The following is a 16,908-nucleotide window of genomic DNA, read 5'->3' as shown; positions in this document are numbered from 1 at the left end:
TTCTGCTTTCTAAGTGATGTTTAGCAGAAGAGCTTTATTACGTTACATTTTACATACTTTACTGTGACCAGTATCCCACAGACGAATGAGCAAATCCTTTACACGGCCTCTCTGATGTTCAGGACACCACCACCAGCGAACAGATGTTTGTTGTCGTGACTGCTGAAACGTCAGACGTCAAGAGTCATTGAACACATATCCAAAGCTTGTATATTGTGAGGCCAAATTATAAATTAAAATGGGGCGTCCTGGTGGCAGAGTGGTTAACACACGTATTATATAACCTCAAGATTTGCAGTTCAATGCCAGTGGGGTACTTTTGTTAAACTAGTCGTGCCTTCTCACCCCCGTTTCCTCAATGTCTCCATATCAACTGCCCAATAAAGGTGAAAATGCCTACAAAAATAATCTTAAAATTAAATAAACACACACACATATATATATCTCAATACACACACACACACATTATATTCAAATTTCCTTTTCCACTACATATCAAAGGAGTTCAGTTTGATTGAGATCTGGTGACCGTGGAGGCCATTACAGTCCGCTTGGCATGTAGGTGGGAGTAGCCATTACAAGATGGTAAACTGTGGCCATAAAGGGATGAACATGGTCTGCAACATCACTCAGACAGGCTGTGGCCAAGAAAACACCCCCCACACCATTACACCACCACCGCCAGCCTGGACTGTTGACACAAGACAGCTTGGGTCCATGGATTCATGGTGACTGGCTGATGAGATATTTGCATTAATGAACAGGTGTATAGGTTTACTTAATAAAGTAGCCAAAGCAGTAATAAAGTATAGTATTTTAATTGTTTCCCTGAGCGTTCAACACATTATACAACAGACAACTTCGTTCAACCTGACCAGCTGCAGCTGACTTGGAATGAACCAGTTCATCCCAGTAAGTGAGGCTCTGCTGTGATTGTTTCCAGTTCGCATGTCTGTTGATGGGAAAGACTGTGTGTTTTGGTTTCCTACTGTGTGTGTGTGTGTGTGCGTTTTCTAGTCTTTTAAAACTGTGTATATGTACTGCATATGTATAAATGTGTGTTTTGGTTTCCCGCCATGTGAGGACAGATGTTGACTTAAGGTCAAAAGTCGCTGGTAAGGCACATCCGTTAGCTGGTTGCCATGGTGACGCTGTCATTTCCCTCCCCAGAGGTTAGATGAAAACATCAGCTGCTGATGACTGAGGCTCAGCAGTTTGTTTTCACAGTGTGTGACTCGTGCACAGCTCCCCCTGTTGAAACAGTGTCTTTCCGCAGCTGATTGTTTCTGTTCGGCTCGAGCGACGACATGTTTTCACACCAAACATGAGGAGTTTTAGATGCACGGACAGGCAGCATTTTTCACTAAGCTTTGTTTACATGTTGGACATGAGCTCCAAAGCTGTAATTAATGGGGGGTTTTTTTACCTTTTGAAGATGAAGGCAAAAATGTTGTTATTTTGGCATCTGGTTGGCTAATAACAAACAGTTTATAATATGTCACTCTGTGCGGCTGTTGCTCGGTCATTAGTTTAGAGTTTAAAACAGGACTTTGGCTGTGTTGGTACGATATACCCCTCTCTGCCTCCCCTCGTTTCCTGTCCGTCTCTGCACTGCCAGCCTTTACACAAAGGCAGATACGCCAAAAAATAATCTTAAAAAAAATAAAACAGTGTGACACACCATATGTTAGCTGCTGTTTGAGGTTTGAACCTGTTTCAAACCTGTGTTGTCTGCAACAAAGTCGGGGGGGGGGGGAGGGGGCGGAAACCCCAGGGCTGCCTCCTCTGAAGCCGTGGTTTAGACTGCACCTCTGGCTTAGTTGAAAACTCAGCTGAGGTCATTCGACCCGAAGTTTAACTGAAACCTGCTGCTCCGCTGGTCTAACAGAGGTTTAGGGTCAAGGAGGAACAGATTTCTCAAATGATTTCGTTAATTACTAAAAGTTGATCATCCAGCCAAGGCAGCTGAAACACTTGTGAGATCTATACTGAAAAAAAAAATCATGAATGTATTTCAAGATAAAAATCTGCTGCAATTCTACTGTAAATGAAAAATATATGAAAGAATATTGATACTGCAGGTCTCTGTAAAGAGACAGTGTTATTATATTAGAGGCAGAGTGTTGCAAAGATTGGTAAAAATATATATAACTGGTAAAACAGGGACTGTATATTGTTCCATTGGTATTTCTACATTTTTTCCTCAGCAGTTCAGCTGAACGGGGAAAATCAGAAATCTAAAAAAATGAAAGCAGTTTCCTTAATTACTGTTTTCTGAGATATTCAGTATTTTTTTGCAGCAGCTGCAACTGGTGTGTCCAGCTTTGCCTGGAAAGCAGGATTTGGGTTTGGGAGAAACATTTCCATTTTTCTGATTCCTCCACTTCCTGTGTGCAGAGCTGTCCCACCACCAACTGTACATGAAACGGAAAGGTCATGATGAATAAGGGTGAATCTATGGCACCTGAATTAGTGGAGATAGGATGCGTTTCTCTATCACAGCCCCACTTTGCGTTTTACATTGAGTAGTCCGGTTTATTTTCACACACACGGCTTGTCTCTTCTGGTTCCAAGGCTCGTCTCTGTCAGCCCTCACTGCTCGGCTGGACAGGAAGCAGGACAGGAGGTAGAAAGTGCAGGGCAGTACCCACACTTCCCCGACAGGACGTGGTCAGATCAGCCAGAGGGCAGATGGACAGATCACAGGAGGATGAGAAGGAAGGAGTTTTAGGCGTTTGTGTTCATTTATCCGCCGTGTTAGCAAACTGGAAAGCTGCACAATTAAAGACTTTAGGGAGAAAGTTGTGTGATATTAATATTTTCCAGAGGGTGAAGCCTAATGACTCTGGTGGTCCTGTTTTCTTCTAGCGCCACCATGAGGTTGACTTTTCTGATTTTGGCTGGATGTCTTGAAAATGATTGGATGATTCATATGATTGGATTGTCATAAAAGTTGGCTCAGACCGTCATGTCCCCCTCAGGATGATTTGTAATAACTTTGGTGATCCCTTATCTTTTTCTCTAGCGCCTTCTTCAGGTAAAAATTACAGCTTGTCCAACCCTAGGGTTTATAACTAATCTCCTGCAAAACTAATCACATTCCCATTGATCTCAGTTGTACTTTGTATTTAGTGCTGATTAGAATGTAAGCGTGCTAAAATGCTAAAGCTAAGGTCTTGAACATGGTAAACATACAACGCCTTACACAGAACTCTTTAAATGTTTTTCTTTTTTTTTTCCCCTTTAAGGAGTAATAATGGAAACTACTACAATTACTGTATCTAATCAGGCAGCTGTCATTTTTAATTATGTGTCTAATTGAAATGAGAAACAGAAGCATAGTATTTTTTAAATACTTGCAGGATAATCAGTGATTATCCTTGTTCTTGTTGGTTTTTTTTTTTTGTTATCCACACTTAACAGAGTTTGAATGTAATGTTTCTGCACAATAGGGTTAAAAACAGGACTTTTCACCCAGACAATTCCCATTTTTGTGCACAAGCCAAAAAATAATGTACCCAAAATGAAAAGGTTGCTTTTCTTCAGCCTTTTTGGTTACAGTCAGAAGCCTGGTCTCATCACATCGAGGTTTTTTTGGGTTTTTTTTTTTTGCCTTGCCTATGTTTTTTTTTGGCATGAAAAAAGGGAAGCTAAGACCCGCAGTCGTACCTCCTTAACTAATTTTGTGTCAACACCTGTTGTTGCGATATGTGGATCCTAAAATGCTTTGTACGGATAGAATCAGGAGACTTAGATCTTTCAAACAAACTAGAATTTGTCAAGGTTGTGTGAAGACCGGTACAGACCAAAACAGACCTAAAGCAGTGTTCCCAAGGCCAAGGCGTCTGACGCGTACCGTGTATTTTAAAAGTTAAATCAATGATTCAGAGTTTGGAAACGAATAACACTTGTATTTCAGTTGACAATAAGCTCCCTCAAAAAAGGAGATAAACCTTCATGATGTGACTGGGGTGAAGCCATTCTGCTTTACTGCTTCCTTATTGTATGAGGAAGCTTCATATAAGTCAGCCAATAAAAATGTTTGAGAGTTTTTAAACTGTGTTTCATGATATCGAACACCATGCATCGGATGGATACAGTCACACAGTGTCACTAAAACAACCCATGGGAGTGTTTCCTGATCTGTTGCCTCTACCAGGAAGATCTGGCGAGGTTTAAAACAACTAAAAGCACTTGGTTAAAGGAAGGGGAGACTTGTGGTTATTCGAATCTCAAGCTAATGAATTTTGTGTTTGCCGTGTAGGATCACCACGACATGCTGCTGGAGATCGAGAGGGACAAGGCCATCACTGACAAGGTCATCCTCATCCAGAAGGTGGTTCGAGGTTTCAAGGACAGGTAAGACTTAAAAACCTGGTTTAAGAGGCTGACCCAGTCTCTTTGTGAATTTGTGCATGCGTCACTCTCTAACCACTGATCAGATTTTGATAAATCTCATAGAACATCTTATAGTTTTCTCTCTTGGTGAGAAATGTTTTGCCATGTAAAGATTCAGGAAAGCTGATTTTCTTTTTTCTTTTTTTTCTTTTTTTATGGTCTCATTTTTCTCAGATCTAACTTCCTGAGGATGAGGAAGTCGACCGTGTTGATCCAGAAGACATGGAGAGGGTACCACTGTAGGAAGAACTATGGAGCTGTGAGGACCATCTCTGTGTTTCACACTCACATTGCGCGCAGGCAGCAAATGCATTCAATTATAGAAGAGTGTAAACAAGTGCATTTAGTTTTTATTTATTACGTCATCATGAAGCTGTCCATCTTGCAGCTCAGTCTAAGTCATTCATTCGTGTCAGAAAAGGTTGATTTCTCTTCTTCTTCTTTTGCCACGTCGTTCCTTCTGTGTCCCTTCAGATGCGAGCAGGCTTCTCTCGCCTGCAGGCTCTCGTTCGTTCCCGGAAGCTCTGTGCGTCGTATCACGTGGCCCGTCAGCGGATCACACGCTTCCAGGGTCGCTGCCGGGGCTTCTTGGTGCGCCGGGCGTTCAGGCACCGGCTGTGGGCCGTCATCACCATCCAGGCCTACACCAGAGGCATGATCGCTCGTCGGCTGTACAAGAGGCTGAAAGGAGAGGTAGAAACACACACACACACACAGCGGTGGAATGTCACTAAGAAACCGTGCTAATGTACAGTTTTGAAGTGCTTGAAATTACTTCAGTATATTCATTTTATGACACTTTCTACTCCAAGAGCTTTCTCCAGTGGCAGAAAGCAGCGCCAATTTTATCACAAACATTCAGGTTTTATTCTTTCTTTGACACTTATGGGTAAGAAAAACACTCCTGCTTCACACAGCCAGGCTGCTTGTTACAAAAGGCGTGGAACAAAATTTCTCCAGCTGTTTAGCTCCTTTAGTTTTGGTAAGTTGGGCAATCCACCATGCCCAGGGCTGAATCCCAAAATTTCACTGTTCAGTTATTTTTATATTTCCACCTTTTCTTCATTCAATTGTTTTCTTTCTTTCATTTAAAAAAAAAACAAAAACGTTAATTTTTATATTCATGTTTTATGTTTTTCCTTTTTCGAGTCATTGCTCGATTCATTCCCTCAGTCATTATTCCATTTGTCCCTGTCCCCTCGACATTCACAAAACACTGTTTTCTTGGATTTGATTCGGTTTAATCTGATTTTGATGTCAACAAACTGCTCACTGGGGCTGAACCTGTGCTGTTTTGGTAAATGGCTGCTTTTTTGGTTTGTTTTTTAATGGCAGACTCCTTTCTCTCTCCCCTCAGTACCGCAGGAGGCTGGAGGCGGAGAAGATGCGTCTGGCTGAAGAGGCCAAACTGAGGAACCAGATGTCTGCGAAGAGAGCGAAGGCTGAGGCTGAACGCAAACACCAGGTGGGAGTTCAACAAGGAATTCTGACATTTATAGACCTCAGTTTATGTGTCGTCTTAAAATGAACTGTAATGCCTTATTCGGGTTCAGGATATCTTGAGTTTCTTTCCTAGAATATTCCCCTGGTCTCAGTTTGTTTACATGCACTCGAGAAACCAGATTACGACATTATGTCTGCTTTTTCTTATCTGTACATGTTTTTTTTTCCTTTTCATAAATTGTAACCTGCGATTATGGGAAATATATCATTCACTCCTTCTTTCAGTACAGTTCAGCAGACAGAGGAAAAATCACTGTGACAGCAGAGCAGGAGGGTGAAAGGAGAGATAATAAGGATGGCGTGTCCTCCAGGAGGAGTCGAGCTGGGAAAATCAATTTTCTCTTTTCCCCTACCTAGATTATGGAAACAGTTTTTCTTGTTTACATGAGGTTTAAGACATCAGATTACTGGAAAGAGACAACTGTAACTTGGTTACCTCGGTGCATATGATCACACACTGATTGATAGCTTTGTGAAAGCTTTAGCTCTGTTTGTTCTAAAAGAACAGCGCCTTCCCCCTGTTTTGTTCTGTGAATCCTTCCAGCAGAGGGCACCAGGTGTTTCAAAGTATAAAACAGAGTGTTTCATCACTATTACTATTATACTGTTGATTCAAAACTAATGTGATACTTTTATTTTCAAGGAGCGTCTGGCCCAGCTGGCCAAAGAGGACGCCGAGCGGGAGAAGAGGGAGAAGGAGGAGGCTCGGAGGAAGAAGGAGATGGTGGAGCAGATGGAGAAGGCCCGAATGGAGCCCGTCAACGACTCCGACATGGTGGACAAGATGTTTGGCTTCCTGGGGACGACAAGTTCTTTCCCGGGGCAGGAGGGTCAAGCCCCCGCCGGCTTTGAGGTGAGCTAATAAAACGGTTTTCCTCTCGTAGTTGGATGTTAGAGCCACAAAATACACTAAACCTACAAACTGTATAATCTGTACAATTACAGACAAACTGAATTGAAAAAAAAAGGTAAAATTGTAAATACATATGCTAAGGATTTAATTTAACTGCAGGTTCTTAAAAAAAATCTTAAAATGTCTTCAATGATCTAAAAACTGCAAAAATGCAGTTCCAGAATTCATAATTTTTCACTTCTCAGTCACATTTATACATTGGATTGGTGTTCTGGTTTATTTAGTTTCAGTTTTATTTTTTGTTCATTTTATTTCTTTATTTTTTGTTTTTTAGGTTAAATTTTTTTTATTTTGTTTGTGCTGAATACCACATTGTATACATGAAAGATCTTCAGACAGATGCCCCTTTTGATAAAATTGCAGCCGTTTCGCGGTTGCCAGTTATAGTGCTCTCGCTCAATAGTGGACCGATTCCAAACATTTTTGCCCCATTCATCATTTAGATGCAAAAAGAGGGGGAAATAGGGCCCAGGTTTAAAAATACCAGAATTATCCTTTAACTAGTGAGACTGTTAAGTGTTTCAATGAGAACAGAATGCACTAATGATTTAGTTTGAAAAAGTCCGGAGATATCCAAGGATTTTGTTATTTTTCCTCTTTTTTGGAGCAGCAAGGATTCCATATCGTCCAGATTTTATATACAGATGGGTGACAAATTAAAGGAAAAACCTGATTAAATGAGTGCAATCGTAACAAATGCAGACGCTTCTGTACAAGGCCTCATCAACCCATGGCTAATGTCCTTCACAGTCTCAGGATCTCAGCCCAGTCGAACACCTAGAGAAAATTTCGACCAATGCGTCAGACAGCGCTCTCACCTCCATCATCAAAACACCAAATGAGGGAATATGTTATGGAAGAATGGTGTTCTTCCCTCCAGTACAGTCTTGGAGACTTCAATGAGAAGGAAGCAATGAAGGTGTTTTGGTGGAACAACACCTCACTGGGACACTTGATGATGATTTTTCCATTGATTTGTCACCCGTCTGATTTGTTTTGTTTTGTTTTATTTTTGTTTCTAATTATTTTAATCTTAATTATCTGCATCTCATGCAGTGTATTACAATTTTGATCCAATCTCAAATTTTAACAGGTCAGTTTTTCTTAATCCAGTTTCCAGCTGCCAGTTGACCTTTAGTCTGCTCCAAGTGCATTAAATGGTTTATGTGCAGTTTATTTGAAAACAAATCAAAACAAAGTAACACAGAGACCTCAAAATTAAAAAAGGGAAATAAGGGTGATGTCGTTCTCTGATGAGAAGGAGGGAAAAGAAATGTCAGATGTTAGAAGAGGGGGGAATGTAGGAATGTAAGGCATGGAAGTAGTTTGAGACAGTATGAGAGGGATCGAGAAACCTTCTTGCATTAAGTTGACCATGAAAGTGATTTATTTTGACATTGTCTGATGCCTGAAGAGGTCAGAAAATTGTCCCATCACTTAGAGAAGAGTCTCATTTGAAAATATAACAAACTAAAGAAAAAAAAAAGGAAGTTTCCGTCTGGAGGTTTTCACATGACGGTAGTGACTGAAGCCCTGTCTCCTCTGCAGGACCTGGAGCGGACCCGTTCGGAGCTGCAGGAGGAGGATCTGGACGAGGCTCTTCCTCTGCCAGAGGATGATGAAGAGGAGGATTTATCGGAGTACAAGTTCGCCAAGTACGCCGCCACCTACTTCCAGGGCACCACCACGCACACCTACGTCCGACGACCTCTCAAACAGCCGCTGCTCTACCACGACGACGAGGGCGACCAGCTGGTACGTCCCCTTTGACCTCTGATCCCACAACATTCCAACCGGTTTCATACAGCTGTGCAGATTTTTGCTGTTTCTCGGAAAGTTGCTCAGGTCTGGCTGACCAGTCAGCTTTAAATATTTTTGGTTGTGCATTAAATTAAAAAAAAAAAAAAAAAAAACTAAAAAGAAAAGACTCAGGAAATGATTATGACTATAGTTGCCACAACAGTTATTGTCTCTATGATTGTAAGCATTCATTAGTTAATTCATTAATCATCTGCTCTCTGAAATGTAAAAAATAGTTAATAATTTTGTATATTTGTATATTTGTACTTGATTTACTTTGAGTATGAAACAGAGAATGGAGCAACGTTTCACATTTTTGAAGCTGTAACCAGGAAAAGTTCAGTATTGTTGCTTGATAAATCCCTAAAACAATCAATCACTTATTAAAATTTAAATCTATTTGAATGACCGTCAAAGATACTAACTTGTTGTCCTACCAATCTCTAGATAACATCTGACCTGATGAACTTGATGAATAAATGTATCTTCCATGTTCTCTCCCAGGCTGCTCTGGCCGTGTGGATCACAGTGCTGAGGTTCATGGGAGACCTGCCGGAGCCCAAGTACCACACGGCCATCAGCGACGGAAGCGAAAAGATCCCCGTCATGACCAAAATCTACGAAACCCTGGGGAAGAAGACCTACAAGAGAGAGCTGCAGGCACTGCAGGGGGAGGGGGAGGTGAGGAAGAGGAGAGGTGGGAGGGGAGGGGAGGAAGAGCAGGGATGGATGGTGTAGGATTTATATAGTTTGAGTTTGTAAACGATTAACTGCTGCTCTGTAATGTGCTGTTGTTAGTAATCTCCCTCTAATTCATCAGCCCGGTTTCCTCCTGTAATGACAAACATCTCTTCGGATTGTTTCTTTCCGCAGTCGAGCTATAATAAGAAGCGCGGCTTAAAGTTGTCCGGCCCAGCGCGGGGCCGTTTTAGATGCGAAAATAGATAATTTTATGTCCATGGACAGATAATTTTTAAATGTCACGTTGTAAGAATATGGCTTAATATATTTCTGTATATGTTAATATACAGCCAAGTGGAAGCCAAGTGGAGTGAAGTGTCAGCTCAATAAAGCACATGTTCGCGCTACTTTGAAAAAGCACTGCAATGAAAAGGCTGCTCATTTTGTTTTCATTTCATCCAGATAAATTTCAGCATTTCTGCGATTCTCTGTAAGCCTCGCCAGTCGCTCACTTTTCACTGGATTGGGTTGAAATTTATACCGAACACCCCAAGAAACCCCGAGGATCATTTGCAACATGCATTCATGTCAGTAGCTGTAGAATGTTTTTACCCAGACAAAGAATTCATATCTCCACTAGTTTTCACTTTCTTGCAATCAAATTTAGATTCTGTGTGGTATTAATATACAGTAGTTCCTTCACATCTAGAAGTTCTTTGGTCCTATATAAAAACTTTTGCCACAGATCCTGCTAAATATACTGTGGAGCTGAACAGCCCACTTTTTATGATATACTGACTGTACATCTTTCTAATTTAATCTAATTTAAAAAAAATTTTTAAACTAATCCTCTTGTGTTGTTTCCTGTAATCCTCCTCGGAACACCTATCCTCTGAACAGGTCATTGTAAATGTTTAATAGCAGTTTTTCAGGTGACCCTTTGTGGAACATTTGGACCGGTTACTTTACCTCTGTGGTCTTACAGTCGTTCTGCATCATGTGTGCTGCTAGCAGGAGAGTCTCTGATTAGTCTGTGAGCTGTTTCTTGTCTCGTTCTGCCTCCAGACGCCTCACTCCGACACCCACAAGAGGAACAGTGTCCGCCACAAACTAGTGTCCCTCACCCTGAAGAAGAAATCCAAGATCACCGAGGAGGTGAGAGACGGAGAGGGAGAGAGGGGATTTAGAAAAGCCGACAACCTTTCAAACAGTTACGTCTCTAGGCGGCATATCGCAGAACTAGAAAAGTTACAGCGTGATACTTCACAGGTCACCAAGCGCCTTAATGATGGCGAGTACGGTCTCCACGGCAACAGCATGCTGGAGGACCGGCCGACGTCCAACCTGGAGAAACTTCACTTCATCATCGGCAACGGGATCCTGAGACCAGCTCTGAGGTACACACACACACAGGGTCATGATAAAGTTTTACTGGTAAAACTTACAGACGAATATCAATGACATAAATTCATTAAATGCGACAATATCTCCAAGTACGTTGTCTAGCTTGGATATGACTTATGTATTTATGAAACCAAAAAAATAAAAAACAAACTCAAATTATATCAGCAGCAACAACAACAACAACAAAAATCAATTTTATTTGTATCCAAATGTGCCTGTAAAGGACTTGAAAGCCTAAGTCAGCTGCTAGTGAAGCTGCTACCGTATTTCTTTGGACTTAAGATTGCCCTCAAGTTGAAGAGAGAGCTCAGGAGGCCTTAAGTTGGTTAAGTTCGGCCTGTTTGGGTCCGAGATGGCAGGCACAGAGTTTCGGGTTAATAATCATGTTCCATGCATCCTGTTTTTCTGACATCGTCAGTGTGATATTAGATTCTGCTTATGCTCTGTTTTCTCTGATTTGCCTCCTCTGCCAGTAGATTTTTGATACATTGTGATAAAAGTCAGTAGAAGTTCTGCTGAAACTGTGTCTGAACATGAATAATACTATTCAGGCCGAATCCAACATGTCATAAACTTCTTTATGTGTATTGATTAAGGTTTCTCCTAAAACCAGTTCATAGGTGAACTGCCGCCAACAATTGAATCGGTGTTGCACAGTAGACTGTGGACTAATTGTGGGTTACACTTGGCTCTGAAGTTGTATCAGGAAAATGTGCATCAAGTGTCGGTATTGGTACAACATAGGATACTTTTTCCTAACGCGGGATGTTGCAAAAACATGCGCTTCACTCCTCAAGAATTCAGGTGTGAGTATTGGAACAGAACGAGTGTATCTGAAGAGACTTTGGGGTTGAATAAAGTTTAAATACATAATTTTGATAAATTAATACTTCTCAGAAGTTTGATAAATATGGGCACAGGAAACCTCAGACATGTTCTAACCATAGTTACTGATGATCTGATGCTGTACTTGCCTGTATATCTGTCAGAGGCAATATAGCCTTTTGTAAGATAACCTATCTCATCTGATGTGTGTGTGTGTGTGTGTGTGTGTGTGTGTGTGTTAGGGATGAGATCTACTGTCAGATCTGTAAGCAGCTGAGTCAGAACCCGTCTAAGAGTTCTCACGCTCGCGGCTGGATCCTCATCTCTCTGTGTGTCGGCTGCTTCGCCCCGTCAGACAAGTTCGTCAAGGTCAGCACATCCAACATTTTTAATTATTATTATTATTATTATTTTTTTTTATATTTAAAAGCCCAGAACGAAGAGTCTAAAATTACACACTCATCATTTTAACACATGCTGGCTTCACGAAGCCAAACAACCGTAATCCCACTAAGCGCTCACACGATGGTGGTTGTCAAATCAGTGAGTCAACCCGGGATTTCCCGAGCGCGTTCACATAAAATGGACGGTGTTTGCAGCAAACATAGACAAGTCCAGTGGCAGCAGAGCAGCATATTTTACAAACGAAGTGCAAACTATAAAAACAGACTAAATCAGTTAATGGGCTCATAATATTACTGCCCCATCATTAGGGCATGAGTAGATCTGGATATAATTACATTTGTGTATTCAGTTAAATTAATGTGTTGCTTAGATGTCTTCTTATGGCGTGTATTTTAGCCTCATTCTTTCAGCTGCAACCCTGGCGGTGTCAAACGGACTTGGGAGCAAATAAAAAATAAACAAAATAAGATAATAAAAATTAAATTCAAAGCTGTAAGAAGGGTTAACTTCATACCTTATAAGTTCAACAAGCTTAGTGCAAGGCTTTAGTGCTTCAGTTGGTCTCTGTTGTAGGATGATATCAGTATACAAAATGAAGAAAACGGTGGGGGGGGGCTCTCTGGCCCTCTGCAATAATCAGAGTGGCTCATATAAAAAATGGCCTTGCCCTCCAAGAACCCCTCATGATCCGAACACTGGGCTCCATAGGATCTTCTACCAATGGTGGTGCCATTTTCCAAGAGAACTGATTGGTCAGTAAGCGGAGCGTTTATATGTGTTGCTCTATTATCTCAAACATAACCTGCTCCGGAGCAGGTTAGGTGTGCAGCATAAGTTACCGTGGCAGGGGACCACCGTCGAAGTTATCTCGCTAACCACGAATCAGTTACCTGTCACTTGTTAGTTTTTTTTTTTTTTTCTGGTGTCAATGTCTTAATGCTTCCTCTGGAATTTACACTTTTCTTCCTTTTTGTTTGTTTTTGTTTTGTTTGTTTTGTTGTTGTGTTTCTACCTACAGTACCTGAGGAACTTCATCAGCAGCGGGCCCCCAGGTTACGCACCCTACTGTGAAGAGAGGCTGAGACGAACATTTGTGAACGGGACAAGAACACAACCTCCGTCCTGGCTGGAGCTGCAGGTACAAACACACACAGATCTGAATAATGAAAGAAAAATTAATTGTTAGTGAGTCAATTGTATAAAGTCATTTGTGTTTAAAATTTGCAGGTGATGTGCGATATTCTCGGCCTTTTCCCTGAATGCTTTGGTGTCATAAATCATTACAATATTCTTTGATATCAACAGCCATCAATGTTATATAATTTTAATCCTATTTATCGTAATGAACAGCTGCCTCAGAGACATATCCAGTGTACAGCTCTCCAGTCCACCTTGAAACACCAGTCTCTCTCTCACACACATACACACACACGTAAAAAAAATATCTTGTGCAGCAGCTTCATGGTTTTTAATAATAGAAGCAAACCCATGCTATACTGTAGTTACAAAAGAACATACAATAAATGCTCTATAGTCTTATATGTTGGCCATGTCTGCAAATAAATGAGAATAAGTTTAAAAATTTGCTTATATAGTATATTTTATACAAAAAGCTGCAGTACAATGTGCTTCACAAAGGATGAAAAATACACATAAAAAGAGAGATGCAAGCAACTGATCATCAAAAACAGAGGATTTTTCTTTTAAGAGACAAATAAAGTGATATAAAATTAACAATAAATACATGACAATACTGTGTGAGCGGTCAAATACATTAGTAAAAGGTTCCTGGTACAGGTAGACTGTATTCTGAACTAAATGCGGCATGACGGTAGTTTTTAGTCCTGGTCCGAGGAACAGTTAATGTGACAGAGTGAGCAGAACGCAGCGATCTGTTAGTAACAAACTGACCGATGCAGTCCAGACTGAACTGTGAAGTGATTTAAAAACCACGAGAGGTCGCGCAGGCTTTTCAGTTGGAGACTAAATCAACCGCAGCTCTGAAATCTGCGTCCAGGCCACCAAGTCGAAGAAGCCGATCATGCTGCCGGTGACGTTCATGGACGGCACGACCAAAACGCTGCTGACGGACTCGGCCACCACAGCCAAGGAGCTCTGCAGCGCCCTGTCCGACAAGATCAACCTGCGAGACCGCTTCGGGTTCTCGCTCTACATCGCGCTGTTTGACAAGGTGGGCACACATGTACATAACACACACACACACACACAGACACACACACACATTTAAAAAGTGCAGAGTTTACTAATTGGCTGTTTAAAATATTTGGCACTAGTGAAGGACACTAAATCAAACAGTCATTGCTTGTGGTAGCAGAAGCGACAGTGAATGTCTCTTCTCCTCCTGCAGGTTTCCTCTTTAGGCAGTGGGAATGACCATGTGATGGACGCCGTGTCGCAGTGCGAGCAGTACGCGAAGGAGCAGGGAGCCCAGGAGAGGAACGCCCCCTGGAGGCTGTTCTTCAGGAAGGAGATCTTCACACCCTGGCACTGCCCCAATGACGACCTGGTCGCCACCAACCTCATCTACCAACAAACTGTCAGGGGGGTCAAGTTCGGAGAATACCGCTGCGACAGGGTGACTGCGTTTTTACCTGTTTACTTTAAAGGAATTGTTTGAAATTTTGGGACCTTAGATGAGAATATTGATAGTACTGTCATGTCTGAGCGCGAAGTATGAAACTGGAGCCAGCGGCTAGCAGGCTTGGCTTAACACAAGGAGAGAAAACAGCTAGTCTGGCTCTTTCTGAACGTTCACACTTAAAAACCAGATATGAGTGGTGTCAATCTTCTCATCTAACTCTCCAAGCCACAGAAGCGTATTTCCCAAAATGCTGAATTTTTCTTTTAAACTGTTATCAGAATCTAAGCTAGGGAGCAGGAGAAACTGGAAGACCTCAATCAATCAATCAATTTAAGTATTTAGTTGACGTTAATAATTTGGACTATAATTTTATTTTATTATCTTTCATACAACAACATATCTCATAGAATTAAAACACCCGACATAAGAAATAGCACGCAGAAGAAAGCTGACTACACCTTCATCGAGCCGCAGTGTAACACATACAAGTAGGAAGAAACATGCAAGAGAAGGGATAGCCCAGGACCGATCAAGACAAAACAAAGATATTGGGCGAGAGGCTGGGTACACCCTGGACAGGGGGCCAGTCTGTCACAGGGCTGACACACAGAGACAAACAAACAGTCGTGCTCACATTCACGCCTACGGGCAATTAAGAGTCGCCCATTAACCTGCACGTCTGTGGACTGTGGGAGAAAGCCGGAGCAAACTCCACAGACACAGGCCCCGGGGGTTGAAACCCAGAGCCTTCTCCCCGTGAGGCGGCAGTGGTTACTACCGGGCCGCCCTCTGTAGCCTCTACCTTTGTGTTCTTTTGTCTTAGACTTTTTTCAGATTTGTTTGTTTTGGGGTTTTTTTGTATCCTTATTATAACAACATACCAACTTACCAGTATCTGTCTCTCTCTGTGTCCCCAGGATGACCTGGCGGAGCTGGCCTCTCAGCAGTATTACGTCGACTACGGTTCAGAGATCCTTCTGGAGCGCCTTCTGAGCCTCATTCCCTCCTACATCCCTGACAGAGAGATCAGCACCTCCAGAACGGTGGAGAAATGGGCTCACTTCATCATGGCCGCACACAAAAAGGTGCTCATCCCTGGAACAAAGTCAGTCTAAATCCAGTGAATCTATCCAGAAGGGAACCTGCAGTTTTTAGCCATGCTAAGTAACTTCAGCCAGTCGGTCCACCGCTTTGGTCGAGACTGAAATAACCTAAACATTATTACCAGACAGCTTCGATACATAAAATACAAACAACAGACTCCAGCAACATCTGGCATGGTGGCAGCTATAGTATTAACACTAATACAGTCAATTCAGCTTTCAATCTAAACTTAAATAACCAGAACCTGACGGTGTTTTAACGTTCTACAACAGTTTTTGCTGGGCTTTAGATCTGGAAGGGATGTTACGCTTGCATGAGCTGGTTTGCGTTCATATTGGAGGGTAATAATGACGAAAAAGAAAAGAATTTCACTATATTTGCACCTACATTAACTGCATGTAACACCAGCTGCCGCAGAGACGCCTCAGTGCTGTTTCTCTTCCTTTTCACGCATAAGCATAATAAAGCGTCTCTCTCTCTCGGTCTGCTCAGGGTATCTACACCCAGAAGAGGTTTGACCCTCAGAAGGTGAAGGAGGAAGTGGTGGACTTCGCTCGCCACAAGTGGCCTCTGCTCTTCTCTCGTTTCTACGAAGCCTTCAGGTTCTCAGGTAAACATCTGTGACCTCTTTGACACCTTAACATGTGATCCAGCAAATCTCCAATCATCCAAACCGCCTCTGGAGGTTATAAGAGATAAGAGGCGCAGTGAAACAGCTTTCTCCATATGTTTTTTTTATTGACTTTATACTTGCTGATGGCAGATTTAGCAGTTTTGTCTATGCAGCTGACCTACTGTGTACGGATTTAAAGATGGTACTCTGATAAAGTAGCTTACATTGTCAGTTGATTAAACTGATATTAAATTGGTCCTTTTAAGTTATAAATTACACGGTCCTTTCCAGGAACCTTCCCAAGAAATTACTGTTACATATTCACAGTTATTAGGAACCAATGGGGCCTGTAAAGTAGAGAGTTAATGAAGATGTTGTGAAAAATCTTCCTCTCTTGGTTCTGTGACAGTGAATTCTTCTGTTTCTCTGCCTCTCAGGTCCCAGTCTGCCTAAAAATGACCTGATCGTAGCCGTCAACTGGACTGGAGTTTATTTTGTGGACGAGCAGGAGCAGGTCCTCTTAGAGCTCTCCTTCCCAGAAATCACTGCAGTTTCCAGCAGCAGGTGAGGCATGCTGGGAGCTGTAGTCGGTTCAGGTGGCGTTTGACACCGGAGATCTGTTTGTTTCTCTTTTCCCACTGGTTTCTTTTAACCATGATA

The 16,908-nt window shown here is 41.9% G+C and overlaps 1 protein-coding gene across 1 annotated transcript in view; it reads left to right on the top strand.

Moving 5' to 3' along the window:
- LOC120791763 (unconventional myosin-VIIa) overlaps nt 1-16,908 on the top strand; it is a 67,801-nt gene that overhangs the window by 39,866 nt on the left and 11,027 nt on the right. Inside the window, exons 20-35 of the mRNA XM_040130426.1 lie at nt 4,265-4,359; nt 4,573-4,657; nt 4,873-5,091; nt 5,756-5,863; nt 6,545-6,754; nt 8,363-8,569; nt 9,119-9,295; nt 10,361-10,450; nt 10,565-10,692; nt 11,767-11,893; nt 12,948-13,067; nt 13,947-14,120; nt 14,298-14,525; nt 15,449-15,616; nt 16,128-16,245; nt 16,686-16,812. Coding sequence (XP_039986360.1) covers nt 4,265-4,359; nt 4,573-4,657; nt 4,873-5,091; nt 5,756-5,863; nt 6,545-6,754; nt 8,363-8,569; nt 9,119-9,295; nt 10,361-10,450; nt 10,565-10,692; nt 11,767-11,893; nt 12,948-13,067; nt 13,947-14,120; nt 14,298-14,525; nt 15,449-15,616; nt 16,128-16,245; nt 16,686-16,812 — 2,381 coding nt within the window. The remainder of the gene's footprint in view (nt 1-4,264; nt 4,360-4,572; nt 4,658-4,872; nt 5,092-5,755; nt 5,864-6,544; nt 6,755-8,362; nt 8,570-9,118; nt 9,296-10,360; nt 10,451-10,564; nt 10,693-11,766; nt 11,894-12,947; nt 13,068-13,946; nt 14,121-14,297; nt 14,526-15,448; nt 15,617-16,127; nt 16,246-16,685; nt 16,813-16,908) is intronic.

The sequence above is a fragment of the Xiphias gladius genome, chromosome 7 (genome assembly GCF_016859285.1).
Source record: "Xiphias gladius isolate SHS-SW01 ecotype Sanya breed wild chromosome 7, ASM1685928v1, whole genome shotgun sequence".
In the NCBI taxonomy this organism is placed as follows: domain Eukaryota; kingdom Metazoa; phylum Chordata; class Actinopteri; order Istiophoriformes; family Xiphiidae; genus Xiphias; species Xiphias gladius.
Note: the sequence above shows the minus strand (reverse complement) of the source record. Positions and strands in the feature narration are given on the sequence as shown.